The following is a 21,531-nucleotide window of genomic DNA, read 5'->3' on the forward strand; positions in this document are numbered from 1 at the left end:
TGAAAGCAATGCATTGAGCGGAGACAAAGAAAGAGAGTGAAACCTGAGCTAAATAGGGAAAAATTACAAAATTAGGACCAGGAGTGTGTGGAAAGCGGTCTATTATATGGTGTGGTAGGGAGATTCCACTGTGTACTAAAGACACGATTCCATATCAAGTCCATTAGCTCAGTCCGGGGTAGCTGTGGCTTGGAACAGTGAGACTTTATCAAAGGAACACGCATTAAGAAGTACCAAAATAGTTGAATAAGATGAAAACGCAACACAATACAAATCCAACACCAATTTATAAAAATTGGCCCATCACTGAGGTATGGCTATACGCCCATGGAAAACCTGTTTGGCAATTGCTTCTTCCTCTCTGCCCTGCATGCCAACCTGTATGCTAAAATACAAGAGCAGCCCCTCTCATGTGTGACTCCCGTTTGCCCTTCATAGGTGGCTTCTCCTTTGAAGCTCACCTTTTGGCCCACATCCAAATTGGCCATCCTTCCAGGAGGAGGTCACAATCCTGCTCTCTGCAGATCCCTTGTGTTCCTTCCTGACAATCATTCCCACGTATCTCCAGGAGGGCAGAAGGCTGACTCGGGGACAACAGCTTGTGTGCATCTGTAACAGCTATTAGAAACTTAGGGCAGCAAAGTGGCAACTTTCTAAATTGGCCATTTATGGAAACGTTACATTAAATTCGAATTGAGCAACAAGTCTGGTTTAATGCAACAATCCTTTTGATACCTTGAAGTAGCCAATTCAATAGTTCCATTCAGAAGTTATCACTGCTGAGTTGTCAGCGTGTAACGCCATACTTGCCAAAGGGGCTACTAGCCTTTCCGCAGTAAAAATGACAATGCAGGATTTTAACTGTCAGGACATGGGAAGTTAATAAAACACATGTCTATCTTAATAATATCATGCACCCTACCTTTAGGGCTCAGTAGGCCTACCTTAGAATTATCTTATAAATATTAAAAAAGAAGTTCATGGAATGGCAAAGTTGAATTAGCAGTATGAAAACTGCTCTGCCAGCCAGCAATAGCAGGCTGGGAGTCATGCTTTTCTTTGTCACACTTATGGTGGCACAACAAGTGCTGCAGTCCACAAGGGGACACTTTAACTTAGAGTACGTACTACCCCTGGTGTACATACAGGTGACTTAAAAGTAAGTTAACTTTGGGAAATTGTGGGTGAGTTGCTTTGAAATATAACTTTTAAAGAGTCAGAGCACAGGCACTGAGGCCTCTTTGGCAGGGCTCAGTGCACTCTCAGAGTCAAAACAACAGAAGCATCAGTCAAAAACTCAAGAGTGATCATGCAAAAAGAGGCATTTCCTTACAATAAGTTATGCAATACACAGGGAAAAAGATTTTCAAAAAAGGCGCACGGGCGATTAACGCAACAGGAACATTTGTCATCTTGATATTTACCTTTCATGGTCTTGCAGGAACCGTTTTCTGGGTGGCACTGGTATATTTTCCCCGTGTTGTTTTGCTCACCTGGAGCCCCGACTATAATCCTAAATAGAAGAAAGTACTGGGGATTAGGTAGGAAGGGAGGGGACCACCTAAAAGATGATTCCCCGTCATGAAATCACTCTTCAAGTCAGACCACCCTTATGCAGAGCGGGGTCAAGAATGGAGATCTATATATTAAATCTTGTTTTTAATGAGCCTGTATTTCAGTGATACTCTGGAAGCTTGTAGTAAAATACCCTCCCCACCACATGGATTCAGAAAGCCATTATATATAATCATCTATTGAACAACTATGTCAATCAGGCATACACTAAATGGTTGTTAAAACTGTGAAGCGGTGACCCCTTGAACAGCAGACGCTATGCATGACATTACCACACACTTTGAAGGTACCCAGTGGCAGTAATCCCACATACATGAGGCTCTCTTTGAGGAAACCCAGCCACTTTTTTAGCAGGCACCCTGTATATACCACCTCTTAGAGATCCAGGGAGCTGTATTAAAGAGTGAACCACTACCAGGAATCCCTACACAAAACTAGAGTTTCTGTATGATTTCATACTCTTTTGGTAGAGATAACCCACATCGTGGGATTGAAGCATTCACAGTCTTAACATAACCCGTCTTACAAAAGGCGTAATTTGTCAAATAAAATAAATAAATGAAATAGAATTCAACAGCAGGAGCTCAGAGTTTCTTTATATGCTCACTGTCGGGGCTGCTAAATGGCGAATACCAAAGCTCCTGTAGTCTTGATTTAACCTCACAACTTTTTTTCACTACTCTGTACTTCCTATCTCTTGAACTCGACCTTGTAATTTCTTTTTCATTCCTGTTTTCTTCCTTTACCATGGTTTTCTTCTTCCTTACAATTTGTGCTAACCTCTCTCACTCTTTTAATCTTCAGCAAAGTCTGATGATGTAAAATAAGTCCCAGTCCCAAAATAAGAGCGCGGATACCCACCCCTGTGGCTGCTGGCACAAATTAAGCATCTGTCTTACCATGTGGTGTTGTGTTCTCTGAACTGTAAGACTTTGTGTCCAAAGTGAATGCTGCCATTTCCATGGATGACGGAGAAGGGATCTGTGTCGATGTTTGAGGCTTGTGTCAGGAAGAGCCCTGGAGAGGAGAAATTGTCATGATGAAGAATGACGTTTTCCTCAAGTTACTAAATTAGGAGGAATGTATCAGACTGTGATGTGCTTCCAGGCCAGCAACAAAAGCAACTTTATAAAATGGAACACACACCATGGTACAAACGTGGTCTGCGTTGAACATTGATGTCAGGGTGACAGATAGGTTGTTGGACGCCAGTGTTTAATTTGAGCCTGTAGTTACCAATGCGCAGCACCGGCACTTAATCATCAACATGGGTGGCTTTCATAAGCACCAGTTAAGGACACATTCATTTACGGCGAGATTGAGGCCCTAATTTGGATGTTGGTCGGAAAGCCTCCGACTGCAGGACGGAGGGATTTTGACTGACATCCAACGTTTCAAATCCGACCGCGGTATTACAATGAGACCAGCCGGATTTGAAACCGGCAGGTCAATCTGACTGGCTTCCGATGGGCTCAAGGAGCCCATCGGCCAGTCAGAACAGCAGCATAATCTCTTATGGACAGCGTTTCTGCTGTCTAGATTATGATGTTGGTTTCTGACAGGCTTTCCATGTTGGGCATTCTGACATAGAAAGCCTGTCGGAAAGTGACTTTGGTGGCCCCTAACACGGTCCCCCTTCTTCTGTGTCCTCCGATTGAGGATCGGGGGAACCCCTATGGTGCCCCCTGTAAATCCCTACACAATGTAGGGATTTACAGTGACTCTCATCTCTCTATGGGAGCATGTGATGCAGCTGGTTTCCGACTACCGCACAAGCTCCCATAGTTAAATGGGAGACTGCGACCTCACCATGTTCGGTTGCATCGTAATTGCGGTTTCGGTTCACCGATCTGAGTTTGGTTGATTCCGAAACCACAGAGATGACATCCAAATTAGGGCCTAAGTGATTTGCATAGAATCACAGGATGTTAAGATGACACCTAGGTCCGAAGTTGGTAGCTCTGGCCATTATGCAACATTCTCCCCTAAATTTTATAGTAAGTAGTTGATTCTATTTTAGGTGGCGCTAACAGTAGAAATGGGCTGGTACAAGCTGCTTCCTGACGAGAGCCAATGGCACTTATTATTTTACAAATAAACCACTATTTGATGCACTATCAAGATGGATACTACCGAACTACAATAATTTCACAACCACTATATTGCATACCATAACATCATCATCATAGTAAGTATACATTAATATTCTTACCTACACATCTACTTACCTGTACCGAATATGTAATGTGGGGATTAGATTTATGTAGTAGATGCTGTATTATTGTAAAGTGCTAAAACACATGTGATGTATTCAGAGCATACCTAACAGATAAACAGGCTGCACTGGAGCTACCATAATTTGAAAGCTAGAGACACCCAACATAAGTTTGAAGCAGTCTATTTACCGTTGTTGGACTTCATAGTTCGTCTGAATCTGTTAAGTTCGAAGGTTGGTTCTAAATGATTACGTCATATAAGGTATTAGGATCATTTTGAATTCTGTGTTGTTTTATGTCTCATGTATTGTATCTCCATATGCTGTGTGCTCTATGTGGTGCATTTTGGTCAAATGTACATTTTAATGTTGTCAAGATTTTGTAAGATTTTATTAAACATTGGAATTTCAGTAAAAAAAAATAACTTAAGTCAACACAGCTACTTTGTTATTATTGGTGTGGCTTGCCAGTCTCCTGGGTGTAAGAAAGTGTAGTAAGTTCTCTTTTGGCCTCTCTTTGGTTCTCCCTTATTTTAGCGTAGTACATGTTTTAAGGCTGCCTCTGTCAGGCACAATCATGCATAACATGTTTATTTTGTGCCATGATATTATTTTAGAAATACACTGCACATGTTATTGTTATTTAGTTTTTCTTCCCAGGATTTGGAACTAAGACCTGGAACGGCCTCCACCTCCGAACGGTACCCTCCCTGGCGGACTTCAGAGAGAGACTCAAGACCTGGCTTTTCGACACAAACATGTAAACCTCAGCGTCCAGATACTCCTATGGGTGACAGTGTTTCGCAATACACATACTGGTTGAATGATTGAAATAATAATAACGTGTGCAGCGTATTTCTAAAATAATATCCTTGCACAAAATAAATGTGTTATGAATGATTGTACAAACAAAAGCAACCTAAAACGTGTAATACGTTAAAATAAGGGAGAATTAAAGTGGGCCCAAAAGGGAACTTACTACTAAAGCTGTGATGGCACAATGTTCATGAGAGATCTATGTGTTAACATCATTCTTAACATATATGAGTAGCCGTAGCAGGGCTGAATAAATGTAAGAGTGTGGTATTTCTATAGTGCAAACCTAGCCAAAAGGCAGCAAAGCGCTGTACATGGTCGAATACAAGCATAAAGCCAACGAGTAAGTGGAGAAGAAGCTGGTCTCTGGATGGTTTAAGCGTGCTGGCATTGTAACCTATTGCCATGGGATAAAAAGCTCAGATTCTGAAAGACTTTCTTGAGGGGGTCATGTTTCGTCAATTCTCCTGACAGAAGACCAGATGTGGAGAGAACAGTTTTACTCCCACTTCTGAATTCCAAGGACCCGATTACGAGTTGCACGGTACTGGAAGAGTAGTAACTCTGCCCCCGTAAACAACACGGTCATGTGGTGATATCCCACAAGTACAATTGTGAGGTAATCCCCAAGGAATGTGAAAAAATGTCCGGACCTAAGGGGTTCTCCTCAGTATTCTATGAATCGTGCGGCTTAATGCTTACATTTACCTCCTGCTCCTATTATATCGTTCACTCCATTCTACTTTTTGCTTAGCATGGGCAAGCTATGCCCAGACCCAGGCCCAGGGCACAAGTATTCTGAGGGGCTTATGGGGGACCTCAATCTGCACCTCGATGATCCACACGACACAGCAGCCAATATTCTCCGTTCTAATCTTTTAGCACTGGATCTTCATCAAAAGGGTTTTCATACAACCCACAATAGAGGCCATCTTCTGGACCATATTTACAGTAACAGTGATGATCTTACGGTGTTACCCCCGATTCCACTACCTTGGACCGATCACTTTTTAGTACCTTTTATTTGGCACACATATTCTTCTATCCCTACTCACCATCCTGCTAAACAGCGAGGCAGGAAGTGGTCTTCACTCCCCATCCCTGAATGGGAAGCTGCCCTGGTTAGAGATCCCCCGATGAAGGTACTGAATGTCAATACAGCAGCCAACAATTTCGATGGTTGGATCTCCTCTACACTTGACATGGTCCTCCCTGTGCGAGCCACCAATGTCATAAAAAGACATAAACCTGCTCCATGGTTCACTCCTAACCTTAAATCTAGGAAACTAATCTGTCGTAAATATGAAAGAGCTTGGAGACAAGATTACTCCCAAGACAGGAAGGTTAATTATAGAGCGGCTATCAGGCTCTATAAACAGGAGCTAAAAACTGCACAAGCCTCCTATTACGGCAGCAAAATTGAGGCTGCCGCTAATGCTCCAAGGGAAATTTTTAAAATTGTTAAATCCCTTATCTCACCTCCAACGGAATGCCCCTCCGCTGAGGGTGCCCAGAATCGCTGTAACAGCCTGGCTAAATTTTTCTCCCAAAAAATTCAGACCATATACTCTTCTTTTGGAGAGGTTAACAGCGCTCTGGACCCCTCTGCCCCTCCAACCCCGGCTACCGTTATTCCTTGTCTGCTTAATACAATCCCTCTCTTGGATATGCCGGCTCTGGACAGACTTATCCCACAAATCACCTCTGGCTCACCTAGCGACTCGGCACCCCCCCAGACCCTCCTTAAGGTAATGGACATAAATCGCCCGGTCATATTGGACGTCCTCAACACCTCTATCACCACAAAATCCGTACCTCCTCCCTGGAAGTGCGCAATGGTGAGGGCTCTGTTGAAGAAGCCCAACTTGGACCAGAACAACCTGGCGAATTATCGCCCCATTTCTTTGCTGCCCTGGCTGAGCTAACTACTAGAGAGGCACGTAAATAACACCTTGATGAGCCATTTGGAATCAAATGGCCTTCTGCGTGCCTCTCAAACAGGGTTCCGCCCTCGACATGGAACAGAAACCGCTCTTCTAGCGGTAACGGAGGAAGCAAGAACTGTGTTGGACCAGGGTGGAAAGGTTGCCATCATTCTATTAGACCTAAGCGCTGCGTTCGACACAGTCAACCATGTCACGCTTTTACAACGCCTGGCGGACATGGGTGTGTCGAACGCAGCCCTAGAATGGCTGACATCCTTCCTGGCTGACCGTTTCTTTCAGGTCTTCGAGGGCGAGGTGGCATCCCCTAAACATCCTCTCAGATGTGGGGTTCCTCAGGGCTCCTCCCTGAGCCCCACTCTGTTTAACGCCTACATGGAACCCCTAGACAGGATAGTCCATCCCTTCGGTGTGCGTATCGTCACCTACGCAGACGATACCCAACTGGTGGTCTCCTTAGACCACCAGGAGGGATCGTCTAGCACCCTAGGTTCCTGTCTGGAGGCTGTTTCCAGATGGATGCAATCTTCATGCCTAAAACTTAACGGGGAGAAGACAGATGTCATCCTGTTGGGTAATCCCTCCCCCTCGGGCTTTGCATCCTCCTGGCCCCCATGTTTAGGCCCGCCCCCTATTCCCAAATCCCAAATAAAAAGCTTAGGGATCTGGCTTGACACCGATCTGAATTTCTCGGTCCAAGCTACGAAGACCGCGGCTACCTGTTTTGGGTTGATGAGGATGCTAAGGAGGGTACTCCCTCTGCTCCCATTTCAGGCAAGGAGGATCCTGGTCCAGGCCCTTATACTATCTCGCCTGGACTATGGGAATGTCCTTTACATGGGAGCCCCTGCGTACACCATTCAGAGGCTCCAAGTCACCCAAAACAGTGCGGCCCGTCTACTTTACAACCTTCCCCGATGGCAGTCAGCAAGGAATGCTTTAAGGGAACTTCATTGGCTTCCTATAGCTGCAAGAATACAATTTAAGGCCATGTGTATATTACACAAGGCCTTTCATCGCACTGGCCCCGCAATTCTTCAGTCCCTGGTCACTCCCTATGCTCCATCTCGTTCCCTTCGTTCCTGTTCCCTCCAGCTGGCTACTCCCATCAGAGTCAGGAAAGCACGCTGGGGTGGCCGCTCCTTTTCACATACTGCGGCAAAACTCTGGAACATTCTTCCTTTGCCCCTCCGGGAAACTGTAAACCATCTTTCCTTCAGGAAAACCCTGAAAACACACTTGTATGCTACACTCTGCTGATCTGCATTGAGCCCTCGCTAATTAAGCTCCTGTCATAAGCGCTACGAGGCCTCCGGGTAGTTAGCGCTATACAAGTGCTGTTTCATTCATTCATTCATTCATGGAGCTTGGTGCAATAAGGTTATGCCACCAGCAACGCCCTTCTCAGCTTGCTCCAGTTGATGGGTCTGTGCCGGAGATCACAGTACTCTCATAGCCTCATGTAACCCATAAGCGTAGAACAATCTATCATTTTCGCCACAGACACCATGGAAAGCGGTGGAGCGATTAATATGCTTTGAGATCCAATGGCTCAGTAGTGACTAGCAGTGGCAGCTGCCACAGAGTAGTACTTGTGGGGCGGGGGTGGAGGGGATACATTTAAAAAAAAAATGATTACATTGCTGCCGACCGCCGCCTCGCCTCGGTCCTCTTCTTTTCCTGCCGGAAGCAGGAACACACAAAAGCACCCCTAAACCAATCACAGCGCTGCTGTCCCCATGACAACAGAGTTGTGATTGGTCTGAGCGCCGTGGTTTGGCACTCAGACAGGGACTTTGAGCATGTGCATGTTCTCCACCAGGCTGTCATACAGCCTGGTGGAGAACATGCTAAGCGTGCATAGCTGTTTGGCTGGACCAAGACGGCCGGCCAAACCGTCATGCGCACTTAAGTGCCCCAACCCCAACCCCTGCTGGCTCTGACGACAGCACAACCCCACCATGCCCCGTAAACCTGCCTCGTGAAGGAAAAATGAAATGATAATAACATAGTGTTATTATCATTTGTTTTTAATTTTTCCACAGCTCAAGAAGCAGTGGTGCGGCACTCTTCTGCCATAGCAATTGAGCCTTTTCTGTCCGAAACAGGGTCAAAGAAAAAAGACTAGTAGAGTGTCAGGTTGACAAAGAAAAAGAGCAGCCAATCGTAATCTTAAAAATAGGAACACCTGTTTGATATGCCTTTGTGTCTCCTTATTACAGGTAGATCCAGCTCATCGCAGGTACATTGACACATCAAGCACCTTCTTTTTGTGACACTTTGACTAGCCTACTGCATACTGATATAGATCCTTTAGTGTAGACAGTTTCCGCATTTTTTGTATGGTCCTGAAGAATCGCGAGTTATTGAACACAAGCGCGAGAAACATGTTGACCGTTTCGTACACACACTAACTGACACATAAGCAGGAAACATTATATTCCATTAAGTGACGGTTATCTTCTTTTTAACTAGGGCAGGACACCCCCAGAATAAACTTTCTCTACGGTACTCCCAGCCTTATTTTAAACTCACTATCACATCTACACACCTCTGGCCCCACACCTGCACTTCACAAAACAGCTGTTGGATAAAAGATCTCCGGTAAAGTGCCCCTCTTTGAGGTGAGCCCGTTGGGTATTGCACCGCCGACCCGATGAGGAGCAGCCCAGATGATGAAGCATGACACCTGAAAGGGCATGTGAGAGCATTACATCCAACAAATGGATGCCCAACTGTAGATCTCAGTGAGACCCAGTGGCATCCAGACAAAGTGTGACTCGTACATCCTTCCTCTGAGGAACGGCACAGCACTCCTTGTTTTGATGACTTGATTGGGGCATACGCTGGTGCTGCAACTCCCCCTCCTGAATTGTGGAAATTGCCCCCCTTCTCTCTCCCCCTTGTTGAACACAGTTGGGTAGAGTGGCATAGAGTGGCACTGTGTGGAGTAGAGTGGAGTACAGTGGAGTGGAGTGGCATAGAGTTGTGTACATTGGAGTGGTGTGAAGTAGCATAGAGTAGAGTGCACTGGCATAGAGTGCAGTGGCATAGAGTGTGCAGAGTTGAGTGGTGTAGAGTAGAGGGGTGTCAAGTGTAGTGTTAGAGTGCAGAGTCGTAGACTGGTGTAAAGTAGATTGCCGTATAGTGCACTGGAGTAGAGTGCAATGGAATAGTGTAGAGTGGTGTAAAGTGCAGTGCATAGAGTGCAAAGGCACAGAGTTGAGTGGTGCATAGTAGAGCACAGTGGCATAGAGTGCAGGGGTGTACAGTAGTGTGGTGTAGAGTAGAGTGGCATAGAATGCAGTGACACAGAATGCAGTGGCGCAGAGTAGAGTGTTGCAGAATGGAGTATAGTGGTATGGAGTGCAGTGTTGTAGAGTTGAGTAGTGCAGACAGAATAGAGTACAGCTGCGTAGAGTGCAGTGGAGTAGAGTAGAGTGGCGTGTAGTGGCATAGAGTACAGTGGTGCAGGGTAGAGTGCGGTGGTTTAGAGTAAAGTGGTGTAGAGTGCAGTGGCATAAAATAGAGTGGTGCAGAGTAGAGTCAAGTGGCACAGAGTGGAGTGGTGTAGAATTGAACATCGTAAAAGTTGAGTGGTGCAGAGTAGAGCGGCATACAGTGCTTTGGCAAAGAGTGGTGAAGAACAGAGTGGCGTTAAGTGCAATGACAGAGTATAAGGGTGCGAGTAGATTAGAGTGCCGTATAGTGCTGGGGCATAGAGGACAGTCACATTGAGTGCTAGGGCATAGAAAGCAGGGGTATAGAGTGCAGGAGCGTAGAATAGAATGGTGTACACTAAAGTGACAGGCAGTGCAGTGGCATAGAGTGGTGAAGAGCAGAGTTGTGTAAAGGGCAATGATAGAGTAGAGTGGTGCAGAGAAGATTGGAGTGGCGTAGAGTGCTGTGGCATAGAATACATGTGGCATAGAGTGGTGAAGAGTAGAGTGGTGTAGAGTGGCGTAGGTTCATTCACATAGAGTGCAGTGGTGTGGAGTGGTGCAGAGTAGAGGGCAGTGGATTGGCATAGAGTTGAGTGGAGAAGACTAGAGTGGTGTAGAGTGAAGTGGTATGGTGTAGAGTGGAGTGGCATTGTGTAGAGTAGAGTGAAGTGGCGTAGAATTAAATGAGGTAGAGTGAAATGGCATAGAATGCAGTGGTACTGCGTGGAGTGGGGTAGAGTGGCATAGAGTGGCACTGTGTGGAGTGGGGTAGAGTGGCACTGTGCAGATTGGCATGGCGTAGAGTGGCGTACAGTGGAGTGGAGTGGCATAGAGTAGAGTACAGTGGCATAGAATAGAGTGGAGTAGAGTGGACTGGCTTAGAGTAGAGTGATGTGGAATTGAGAGGCATAGAGTAGAGGGGTGCAGAGTAGAGTAGAGTGCCGTTGAGTGCCGTGTTAGAGTGCAGAGTCGTAGAATGGTGCAGATTAGAGTGCCATATAGTGCACTGGCATAGAGTGCAATGGTGAACAGTACAGTGGTGTAGAGTGCAGTGCATAGAATGCAAAGACACAGAGTAGAGGGTGCATAGTAGAGTGCAGTGGCATAGAGTGCACTCGTGTTCTGTAATGTGGTACAGTATAGAGTACCTTGTGTGCGAATATAAACATATAGACGCATCCCTATATTTGGGCACTCTCGTTGGGTTCGTCCAAGAACGACAGACTCCACTGTTTAGAAATGTTACTTTTTCAATTTCTTTATTTATCACTTGAATATTTATCCTTGCATATTCAATTTGATTGATTAAATCATCGTTTGTCTTTCGACATATTCAATTAACTCAATGAGCTGCTCCGATGCATTTCGGGCAGAAATGCCCTTTCGCAAGGAGCCCTAGAGAAATGAAAATAAATTACACACATTGGCAAACATAGCCCATCTAAATCATGAAGAACAAAGCTGTTCGTTGCATTTTAACATTTTAACATGCAGGTCTTGTGATGTGAAATCCCAGTGTGTATAAAAAAAGGGGGGTGATGGGACTTGTGAATAAAAAACGTGGTGAAAAAATCCTCACATGTCCGAAGAAGTCCGGGCATGCGGTGCGAGGAAGCTGGAAACAAAAAGATATACCAATGTCAAAAGTCTGCTCGCAGTGAGCTGAGACGTTCAGTGCGCGAGTGAACAGCGAGATATGTCTTGACTTACTTGAATTTTAACAGTCCCGGATCTACACGGAGCCGGAGGTTCTGCATACGGCGTGGAGCGTCTGAGAGTGACTTGTGATGTTTACTACACGCGTCATATAGAATGACCAATTAGGAACGAGACGGACGTGACGGGTTTAAAGGAAATGAAAACCGGACTAGTGAGTGAGGAGTCGGCCATGTTGGGTACGGCAAAATGAAGGGAAATGTTGGAGAAAGTGTATCGGCCATGTTGGTTGTACATTGGTAGTTCACAATAAATGTTAAAAATCTAAACAACATAATAAAACAGCAGCACAATGGGTACTTGGGTCAATAAAGCCACGGATTGTAATTAAAGATAACAGCTTAATTCAATTCGATCATTCAGTCCGAATGGTTTCTGTGATTGCATGCGATAAATCCAGGCAATTTCACGCTGTAGGAGGGTTTTGTTGTTATCCCTTCCCTCCTTCTTTTCGACAATTTCCAAAACCATGAATTTTATTTGCGCCACTGTGTGTTTCTGTTCTGTAAAATGCACAGCTATATTGGATTTCTCGTTTTTTGTCCGAATGTTTGATTTATGTTCGTTGAGACGAACCTTAATCTTCCTTTCTGTCTTCCCTATGTAAATTTTCCTACAGGGACATTTGAGTAGGTAAATTAGATTGTTAGAGTCACAAGTGGCATTGACGTTTACTTTGATGTTGTTGCCTTTCATCGGGTGGTTTATTATGTTGCTTTTGATTATGTTGTTGCAACTGTTACAGTTAAAGCAAGGTCTTGTTCCCTTGTATATGATTTGTTCAACTGGTTCCTTGGATAGAATTTCTCTGAGGTTATTGGCTCGAGTGTGTGCAAAAATGGGCGGATGTTTGAATAAGTCTTTGAAATCAGGTTCTGATGATAAATTTTGCCAATGATTTAATATGATGTTTTTGTATTTCCCACTAAGTGTTGAGTATTTCGAGACTACCACCATGCGTGTGTCTTCTTTTTTTTCAACTCTGCTAAGTGCTTTTTCCCTTGGGTATTGCAAACTCTGTTAGTTGCTTCAGTGATAGTGTCTTGTGGGTATCCTCTTTCCAAGAACCTTGTCTTCATTTCTGCCATCCGTTTTAAACACATCTCTGGGTTCGAAGTAATGCGTTTGATCCTTAACATCTGGCTGTAAGGCAAATGCCGTTTTAATGAGTTTTGGTGGAAGCTTGAATAGTGAAGTGTGTTGTTCCGATCCGTGTCTTTTCTAAAAAGATCAGTCTCTAATCCTGTGCTGGTGTGTCTTATGCAAACATCCAAAAAAGTTATCATTTTTTCGCTTAATTGCCACGTGAGTTGGATTATATTGTCTTTCTCGTTCAGTTCATTCAAGGCCAAAATCAGGCTCTCTTTCGTGTCACTCCAAATGAAGAATAAGTCGTCGATGTATCTTGCATACATCCTCAAATTGTTCATCCAATTCGGGTTATCATAGATGTTAGTGGCCTCAAATTCTGCCATATACAAATTTGCATACATTGGCGCTGCGCAATTGCCCATGGCCATCCCGGGCAATTGTTGATACCATTGGTTATCATGTACAAAGTAGCTGTGGTATAGTGTGAATACCATTAGTTCCATGAGGAACACTTGCATAGGTTCCGAAATCTCGCTGTTCAAGATCGTCTTTTTAATGGCTTCAATCCCTCCATCATGTGGGATTGATGTGTACAAACTCTTAACATCAGCAGTACATAAAATTACATTCTCCCCTTCTGTGATGGTGACTTCAGATAGTTTTTTGAGAAATTCAGTGGTGTCTTTAACATAACTCCTGAGTTTTTTGACTTGGGGTTGTAAATATCGGTCCAAGAATTTTCCCACGGGTTCGTGGAGAGAACCCCTGGTGGACACTATTGGCCGAAATGGGGGGTCCATCAGATTCTTGTGAATTTTTGGTAACATTGTTATTGTTGGGCTTTTGGGGTATTCCACCACTAGGTATTTTCTGGTTCGGTCATCTATAATTTTTAAATCCAGAGCTTTTGAAATAATGTCCGTTAGAACTGTTTTATATTCATTAGTAGGATTTTCTTCAAGTAACCTGTAGGTGTTGGGGTCCGAAATATGTTCAATTGTTTTTGTTTGGTACATACTGGTGTTGACAATCACCAGTGCACCGCCCTTGTCTGCTTTGATACACTTTATCATTGGGTTAGCTGCTAGTTTTTTTTAAGTGTCTTTGTCTTTTTGAGTGATGTTGTCGAATTTACTTTTCCGGTAATTGATCTTTTGTAGGTCTTGCTTGACTAAGGTCTCAAAAGTGTCAATGCTCTTATGGCTGTTAGGTGGCATGTAAGAGCTAGGCGGGAGGAGCCCCAGTAGTAAATCCTGTTTTTCCTCGGTGGGAGGTGGGATTATGTTTTCAAAAAAATGTCGTAGGCGAAGTTTGCGGGTGAGCTTAAATGTACTGGTTTCTAGTTCCAAAAGATTTGTTGATGTTGTAGGAAAGAACGATGTTCCTTTTTGTAAGAGTTTGATTTCATATGGGGATAACCGTGTGTCTGAGATGTTTATGACTAACGATTCACTTTCTTTTTGTTGTCCTTCTTTGTACTTCTCGGTGATGGGACTTCTTTTTCTTTTCCCTTTGCCCCTCCTGGGTCTTCGGTTGTGTTTTGGCCTTCCTCTAAAAAAGAATCAGACGTGGATGGACTGTCCTCAGTTGGTGGATTAGGTTTGTCTTTATCTTTGTTGTTTCCCGTTGTGTTTAAATTAAATGTAGTTTTTTTTAAAGGGCGGATGGAAGATTCACTCCCTGAGGAAGATGTATCCGTCTGTTGACTGTATGGTGTATTTCGTCGACGTTGGGCATACACCTCTGCCCAGGTGTACACCTCGTCAAGCTTGTAATCAAGCGTGTCACGCCTGAATTTCCGGATTTTTCTCTCATTGATTTCCTTGGTATGCCTATTCAATTGAAGGTTGATATCTTCTAGGATTTTCGATAGTTCCTCAGAGGTGGTGGATTCATTGAGTTCTTTTTCAATATCGTTGATTTCTTTGGTTGGATCGATTAGAATGCTTGATAATTCCTCCACTATCAACAGGATTAGGTCGAGACTACATTTGTTTAAGATCGCATTCCACTTGTTTTGGAAGTCCTTTGATTTTTTACACCGAGAGGGTTTGAGAGCAATCCTGAGTCCACGGGGTATGCGCATGACTTTGTGGTATTTAATTAAAGTGTTAGCGTGTAATTTCTGATAGATCCTGCATTTGGAAAGATACAATAATTGTTTGACACATTGTTCCCTTGTGCGGCTTGATGTTTCTTGTGTCAAATCTTCATTGATAAGGGCATATATTCGTGTGGTTTCCTCATCCCCATGGGCTAAGGTGCTAGCTCTAGCGTCCGTAGTTTTTGTGATCTCCTCGTATTGCATTGTTTCTTTAATTGCGTGCTACCACCCTTGAGGTCGGTATGTGGATGATTACTGAAAAAGTAGGCACGGTGCACAGCACGGTTATGCTTGAAAGCTTGATATGAATTCAATTTGTTGAGTAGTTTAATTTAGTGTTGGGTGCTCCAATAGGTGGCGTGACCGACCATTCACGCCAATTCAAATGTACCTTGTGTGCGAATATAAACATATAGACGCATCCCTATATTTGGGCACTCTCGTTGGGTTCGTCCAAGAACGACAGACTCCACTGTTTAGAAATGTTACTTTTTCAATTTCTTTATTTATCACTTGAATATTTATCCTTGCATATTCAATTTGATTGATTAAATCATCGTTTGTCTTTCGACATATTCAATTAACTCAATGAGCTGCTCCGATGCATTTCGGGCAGAAATGCCCTTTCGCAAGGAGCCCTAGAGAAATGAAAATAAATTACACACATTGGCAAACATAGCCCATCTAAATCATGAAGAACAAAGCTGTTCGTTGCATTTTAACATTTTAACATGCAGGTCTTGTGATGTGAAATCCCAGTGTGTATAAAAAAAGGGGGGTGATGGGACTTGTGAATAAAAAACGTGGTGAAAAAATCCTCACATGTCCGAAGAAGTCCGGGCATGCGGTGCGAGGAAGCTGGAAACAAAAAGATATACCAATGTCAAAAGTCTGCTCGCAGTGAGCTGAGACGTTCAGTGCGCGAGTGAACAGCGAGATATGTCTCGACTTACTTGAATTTTAACAGTCCCGGATCTACACGGAGCCGGAGGTTCTGCATACGGCGTGGAGCGTCTGAGAGTGACTTGTGATGTTTACTACACGCGTCATATAGAATGACCAATTAGGAACGAGACGGACGTGACGGGTTTAAAGGAAATGAAAACCGGACTAGTGAGTGAGGAGTCGGCCATGTTGGGTACGGCAAAATGAAGGGAAATGTTGGAGAAAGTGTATCGGCCATGTTGGTTGTACATTGGTAGTTCACAATAAATGTTAAAAATCTAAACAACATAATAAAACAGCAGCACAATGGGTACTTGGGTCAATAAAGCCACGGATTGTAATTAAAGATAACAGCTTAATTCAATTCGATCATTCAGTCCGAATGGTTTCTGTGATTGCATGCGATAAATCCAGGCAATTTCACGCTGTAGGAGGGTTTTGTTGTTATCCCTTCCCTCCTTCTTTTCGACAATTTCCAAAACCATGAATTTTATTTGCGCCACTGTGTGTTTCTGTTCTGTAAAATGCACAGCTATATTGGATTTCTCGTTTTTTGTCCGAATGTTTGATTTATGTTCGTTGAGACGAACCTTAATCTTCCTTTCTGTCTTCCCTATGTAAATTTTCCTACAGGGACATTTGAGTAGGTAAATTAGATTGTTAGAGTCACAAGTGGCATTGACGTTTACTTTGATGTTGTTGCCTTTCATCGGGTGGTTTATTATGTTGCTTTTGATTATGTTGTTGCAACTGTTACAGTTAAAGCAAGGTCTTGTTCCCTTGTATATGATTTGTTCAACTGGTTCCTTGGATAGAATTTCTCTGAGGTTATTGGCTCGAGTGTGTGCAAAAATGGGCGGATGTTTGAATAAGTCTTTGAAATCAGGTTCTGATGATAAATTTTGCCAATGATTTAATATGATGTTTTTGTATTTCCCACTAAGTGTTGAGTATTTCGAGACTACCACCATGCGTGTGTCTTCTTTTTTTTCAACTCTGCTAAGTGCTTTTTCCCTTGGGTATTGCAAACTCTGTTAGTTGCTTCAGTGATAGTGTCTTGTGGGTATCCTCTTTCCAAGAACCTTGTCTTCATTTCTGCCATCCGTTTTAAACACATCTCTGGGTTCGAAGTAATGTGTTTGATCCTTAACATCTGGCTGTAAGGCAAATGCCGTTTTAATGAGTTTTGGTGGAAGCTTGAATAGTGAAGTGTGTTGTTCCGATCCGTGTCTTTTCTAAAAAGATCAGTCTCTAATCCTGTGCTGGTGTGTCTTATGCAAACATCCAAAAAAGTTATCATTTTTTCGCTTAATTGCCACGTGAGTTGGATTATATTGTCTTTCTCGTTCAGTTCATTCAAGGCCAAAATCAGGCTCTCTTTCGTGTCACTCCAAATGAAGAATAAGTCGTCGATGTATCTTGCATACATCCTCAAATTGTTCATCCAATTCGGGTTATCATAGATGTTAGTGGCCTCAAATTCTGCCATATACAAATTTGCATACATTGGCGCTGCGCAATTGCCCATGGCCATCCCGGGCAATTGTTGATACCATTGGTTATCATGTACAAAGTAGCTGTGGTATAGTGTGAATACCATTAGTTCCATGAGGAACACTTGCATAGGTTCCGAAATCTCGCTGTTCAAGATCGTCTTTTTAATGGCTTCAATCCCTCCATCATGTGGGATTGATGTGTACAAACTCTTAACATCAGCAGTACATAAAATTACATTCTCCCCTTCTGTGATGGTGACTTCAGATAGTTTTTTGAGAAATTCAGTGGTGTCTTTAACATAACTCCTGAGTTTTTTGACTTGGGGTTGTAAATATCGGTCCAAGAATTTTCCCACGGGTTCGTGGAGAGAACCCCTGGTGGACACTATTGGCCGAAATGGGGGGTCCATCAGATTCTTGTGAATTTTTGGTAACATTGTTATTGTTGGGCTTTTGGGGTATTCCACCACTAGGTATTTTCTGGTTCGGTCATCTATAATTTTTAAATCCAGAGCTTTTGAAATAATGTCCGTTAGAACTGTTTTATATTCATTAGTAGGATTTTCTTCAAGTAACCTGTAGGTGTTGGGGTCCGAAATATGTTCAATTGTTTTTGTTTGGTACATACTGGTGTTGACAATCACCAGTGCACCGCCCTTGTCTGCTTTGATACACTTTATCATTGGGTTAGCTGCTAGTTTTTTTTAAGTGTCTTTGTCTTTTTGAGTGATGTTGTCGAATTTACTTTTCCGGTAATTGATCTTTTGTAGGTCTTGCTTGACTAAGGTCTCAAAAGTGTCAATGCTCTTATGGCTGTTAGGTGGCATGTAAGAGCTAGGCGGGAGGAGCCCCAGTAGTAAATCCTGTTTTTCCTCGGTGGGAGGTGGGATTATGTTTTCAAAAAAATGTCGTAGGCGAAGTTTGCGGGTGAGCTTAAATGTACTGGTTTCTAGTTCCAAAAGATTTGTTGATGTTGTAGGAAAGAACGATGTTCCTTTTTGTAAGAGTTTGATTTCATATGGGGATAACCGTGTGTCTGAGATGTTTATGACTAACGATTCACTTTCTTTTTGTTGTCCTTCTTTGTACTTCTCGGTGATGGGACTTCTTTTTCTTTTCCCTTTGCCCCTCCTGGGTCTTCGGTTGTGTTTTGGCCTTCCTCTAAAAAAGAATCAGACGTGGATGGACTGTCCTCAGTTGGTGGATTAGGTTTGTCTTTATCTTTGTTGTTTCCCGTTGTGTTTAAATTAAATGTAGTTTTTTTTAAAGGGCGGATGGAAGATTCACTCCCTGAGGAAGATGTATCCGTCTGTTGACTGTATGGTGTATTTCGTCGACGTTGGGCATACACCTCTGCCCAGGTGTACACCTCGTCAAGCTTGTAATCAAGCGTGTCACGCCTGAATTTCCGGATTTTTCTCTCATTGATTTCCTTGGTATGCCTATTCAATTGAAGGTTGATATCTTCTAGGATTTTCGATAGTTCCTCAGAGGTGGTGGATTCATTGAGTTCTTTTTCAATATCGTTGATTTCTTTGGTTGGATCGATTAGAATGCTTGATAATTCCTCCACTATCAACAGGATTAGGTCGAGACTACATTTGTTTAAGATCGCATTCCACTTGTTTTGGAAGTCCTTTGATTTTTTACACCGAGAGGGTTTGAGAGCAATCCTGAGTCCACGGGGTATGCGCATGACTTTGTGGTATTTAATTAAAGTGTTAGCGTGTAATTTCTGATAGATCCTGCATTTGGAAAGATACAATAATTGTTTGACACATTGTTCCCTTGTGCGGCTTGATGTTTCTTGTGTCAAATCTTCATTGATAAGGGCATATATTCGTGTGGTTTCCTCATCCCCATGGGCTAAGGTGCTAGCTCTAGCGTCCGTAGTTTTTGTGATCTCCTCGTATTGCATTGTTTCTTTAATTGCGTGCTACCACCCTTGAGGTCGGTATGTGGATGATTACTGAAAAAGTAGGCACGGTGCACAGCACGGTTATGCTTGAAAGCTTGATATGAATTCAATTTGTTGAGTAGTTTAATTTAGTGTTGGGTGCTCCAATAGGTGGCGTGACCGACCATTCACGCCAATTCAAATGTACCTTGTGTGCGAATATAAACATATAGACGCATCCCTATATTTGGGCACTCTCGTTGGGTTCGTCCAAGAACGACAGACTCCACTGTTTAGAAATGTTACTTTTTCAATTTCTTTATTTATCACTTGAATATTTATCCTTGCATATTCAATTTGATTGATTAAATCATCGTTTGTCTTTCGACATATTCAATTAACTCAATGAGCTGCTCCGATGCATTTCGGGCAGAAATGCCCTTTCGCAAGGAGCCCTAGAGAAATGAAAATAAATTACACACATTGGCAAACATAGCCCATCTAAATCATGAAGAACAAAGCTGTTCGTTGCATTTTAACATTTTAACATGCAGGTCTTGTGATGTGAAATCCCAGTGTGTATAAAAAAAGGGGGGTGATGGGACTTGTGAATAAAAAACGTGGTGAAAAAATCCTCACATGTCCGAAGAAGTCCGGGCATGCGGTGCGAGGAAGCTGGAAACAAAAAGATATACCAATGTCAAAAGTCTGCTCGCAGTGAGCTGAGACGTTCAGTGCGCGAGTGAACAGCGAGATATGTCTCGACTTACTTGAATTTTAACAGTCCCGGATCTACACGGAGCCGGAGGTTCTGCATACGGCGTGGAGCGTCTGAGAGTGACTTGTGATGTTTACTACACGCGTCATATAGAATGACCAATTAGGAACGAGACGGACGTGACGGGTTTAAAGGAAATGAAAACCGGACTAGTGAGTGAGGAGTCGGCCATGTTGGGTACGGCAAAATGAAGGGAAATGTTGGAGAAAGTGTATCGGCCATGTTGGTTGTACATTGGTAGTTCACAATAAATGTTAAAAATCTAAACAACATAATAAAACAGCAGCACAATGGGTACTTGGGTCAATAAAGCCACGGATTGTAATTAAAGATAACAGCTTAATTCAATTCGATCATTCAGTCCGAATGGTTTCTGTGATTGCATGCGATAAATCCAGGCAATTTCACGCTGTAGGAGGGTTTTGTTGTTATCCCTTCCCTCCTTCTTTTCGACAATTTCCAAAACCATGAATTTTATTTGCGCCACTGTGTGTTTCTGTTCTGTAAAATGCACAGCTATATTGGATTTCTCGTTTTTTGTCCGAATGTTTGATTTATGTTCGTTGAGACGAACCTTAATCTTCCTTTCTGTCTTCCCTATGTAAATTTTCCTACAGGGACATTTGAGTAGGTAAATTAGATTGTTAGAGTCACAAGTGGCATTGACGTTTACTTTGATGTTGTTGCCTTTCATCGGGTGGTTTATTATGTTGCTTTTGATTATGTTGTTGCAACTGTTACAGTTAAAGCAAGGTCTTGTTCCCTTGTATATGATTTGTTCAACTGGTTCCTTGGATAGAATTTCTCTGAGGTTATTGGCTCGAGTGTGTGCAAAAATGGGCGGATGTTTGAATAAGTCTTTGAAATCAGGTTCTGATGATAAATTTTGCCAATGATTTAATATGATGTTTTTGTATTTCCCACTAAGTGTTGAGTATTTCGAGACTACCACCATGCGTGTGTCTTCTTTTTTTTCAACTCTGCTAAGTGCTTTTTCCCTTGGGTATTGCAAACTCTGTTAGTTGCTTCAGTGATAGTGTCTTGTGGGTATCCTCTTTCCAAGAACCTTGTCTTCATTTCTGCCATCCGTTTTAAACACATCTCTGGGTTCGAAGTAATGCGTTTGATCCTTAACATCTGGCTGTAAGGCAAATGCCGTTTTAATGAGTTTTGGTGGAAGCTTGAATAGTGAAGTGTGTTGTTCCGATCCGTGTCTTTTCTAAAAAGATCAGTCTCTAATCCTGTGCTGGTGTGTCTTATGCAAACATCCAAAAAAGTTATCATTTTTTCGCTTAATTGCCACGTGAGTTGGATTATATTGTCTTTCTCGTTCAGTTCATTCAAGGCCAAAATCAGGCTCTCTTTCGTGTCACTCCAAATGAAGAATAAGTCGTCGATGTATCTTGCATACATCCTCAAATTGTTCATCCAATTCGGGTTATCATAGATGTTAGTGGCCTCAAATTCTGCCATATACAAATTTGCATACATTGGCGCTGCGCAATTGCCCA

At 43.0% G+C, this 21,531-nt stretch overlaps 1 protein-coding gene across 1 annotated transcript in view; it reads right to left on the reverse strand.

Moving 5' to 3' along the window:
* Positions 1-21,531, reverse strand: part of ITGAL (integrin subunit alpha L) — a 453,229-nt gene that overhangs the window by 321,592 nt on the left and 110,106 nt on the right. Inside the window, exons 2-3 of the mRNA XM_078652856.1 lie at positions 2,475-2,592; positions 1,425-1,513 (exon numbers count right to left, since the gene is read on the reverse strand). Of these exons, the coding sequence (XP_078508982.1) occupies positions 1,425-1,513; positions 2,475-2,592 (207 nt within the window). The remainder of the gene's footprint in view (positions 1-1,424; positions 1,514-2,474; positions 2,593-21,531) is intronic.

This window comes from Lissotriton helveticus, chromosome 7, assembly GCF_964261635.1.
Source record: "Lissotriton helveticus chromosome 7, aLisHel1.1, whole genome shotgun sequence".
Classification (NCBI taxonomy): domain Eukaryota; kingdom Metazoa; phylum Chordata; class Amphibia; order Caudata; family Salamandridae; genus Lissotriton; species Lissotriton helveticus.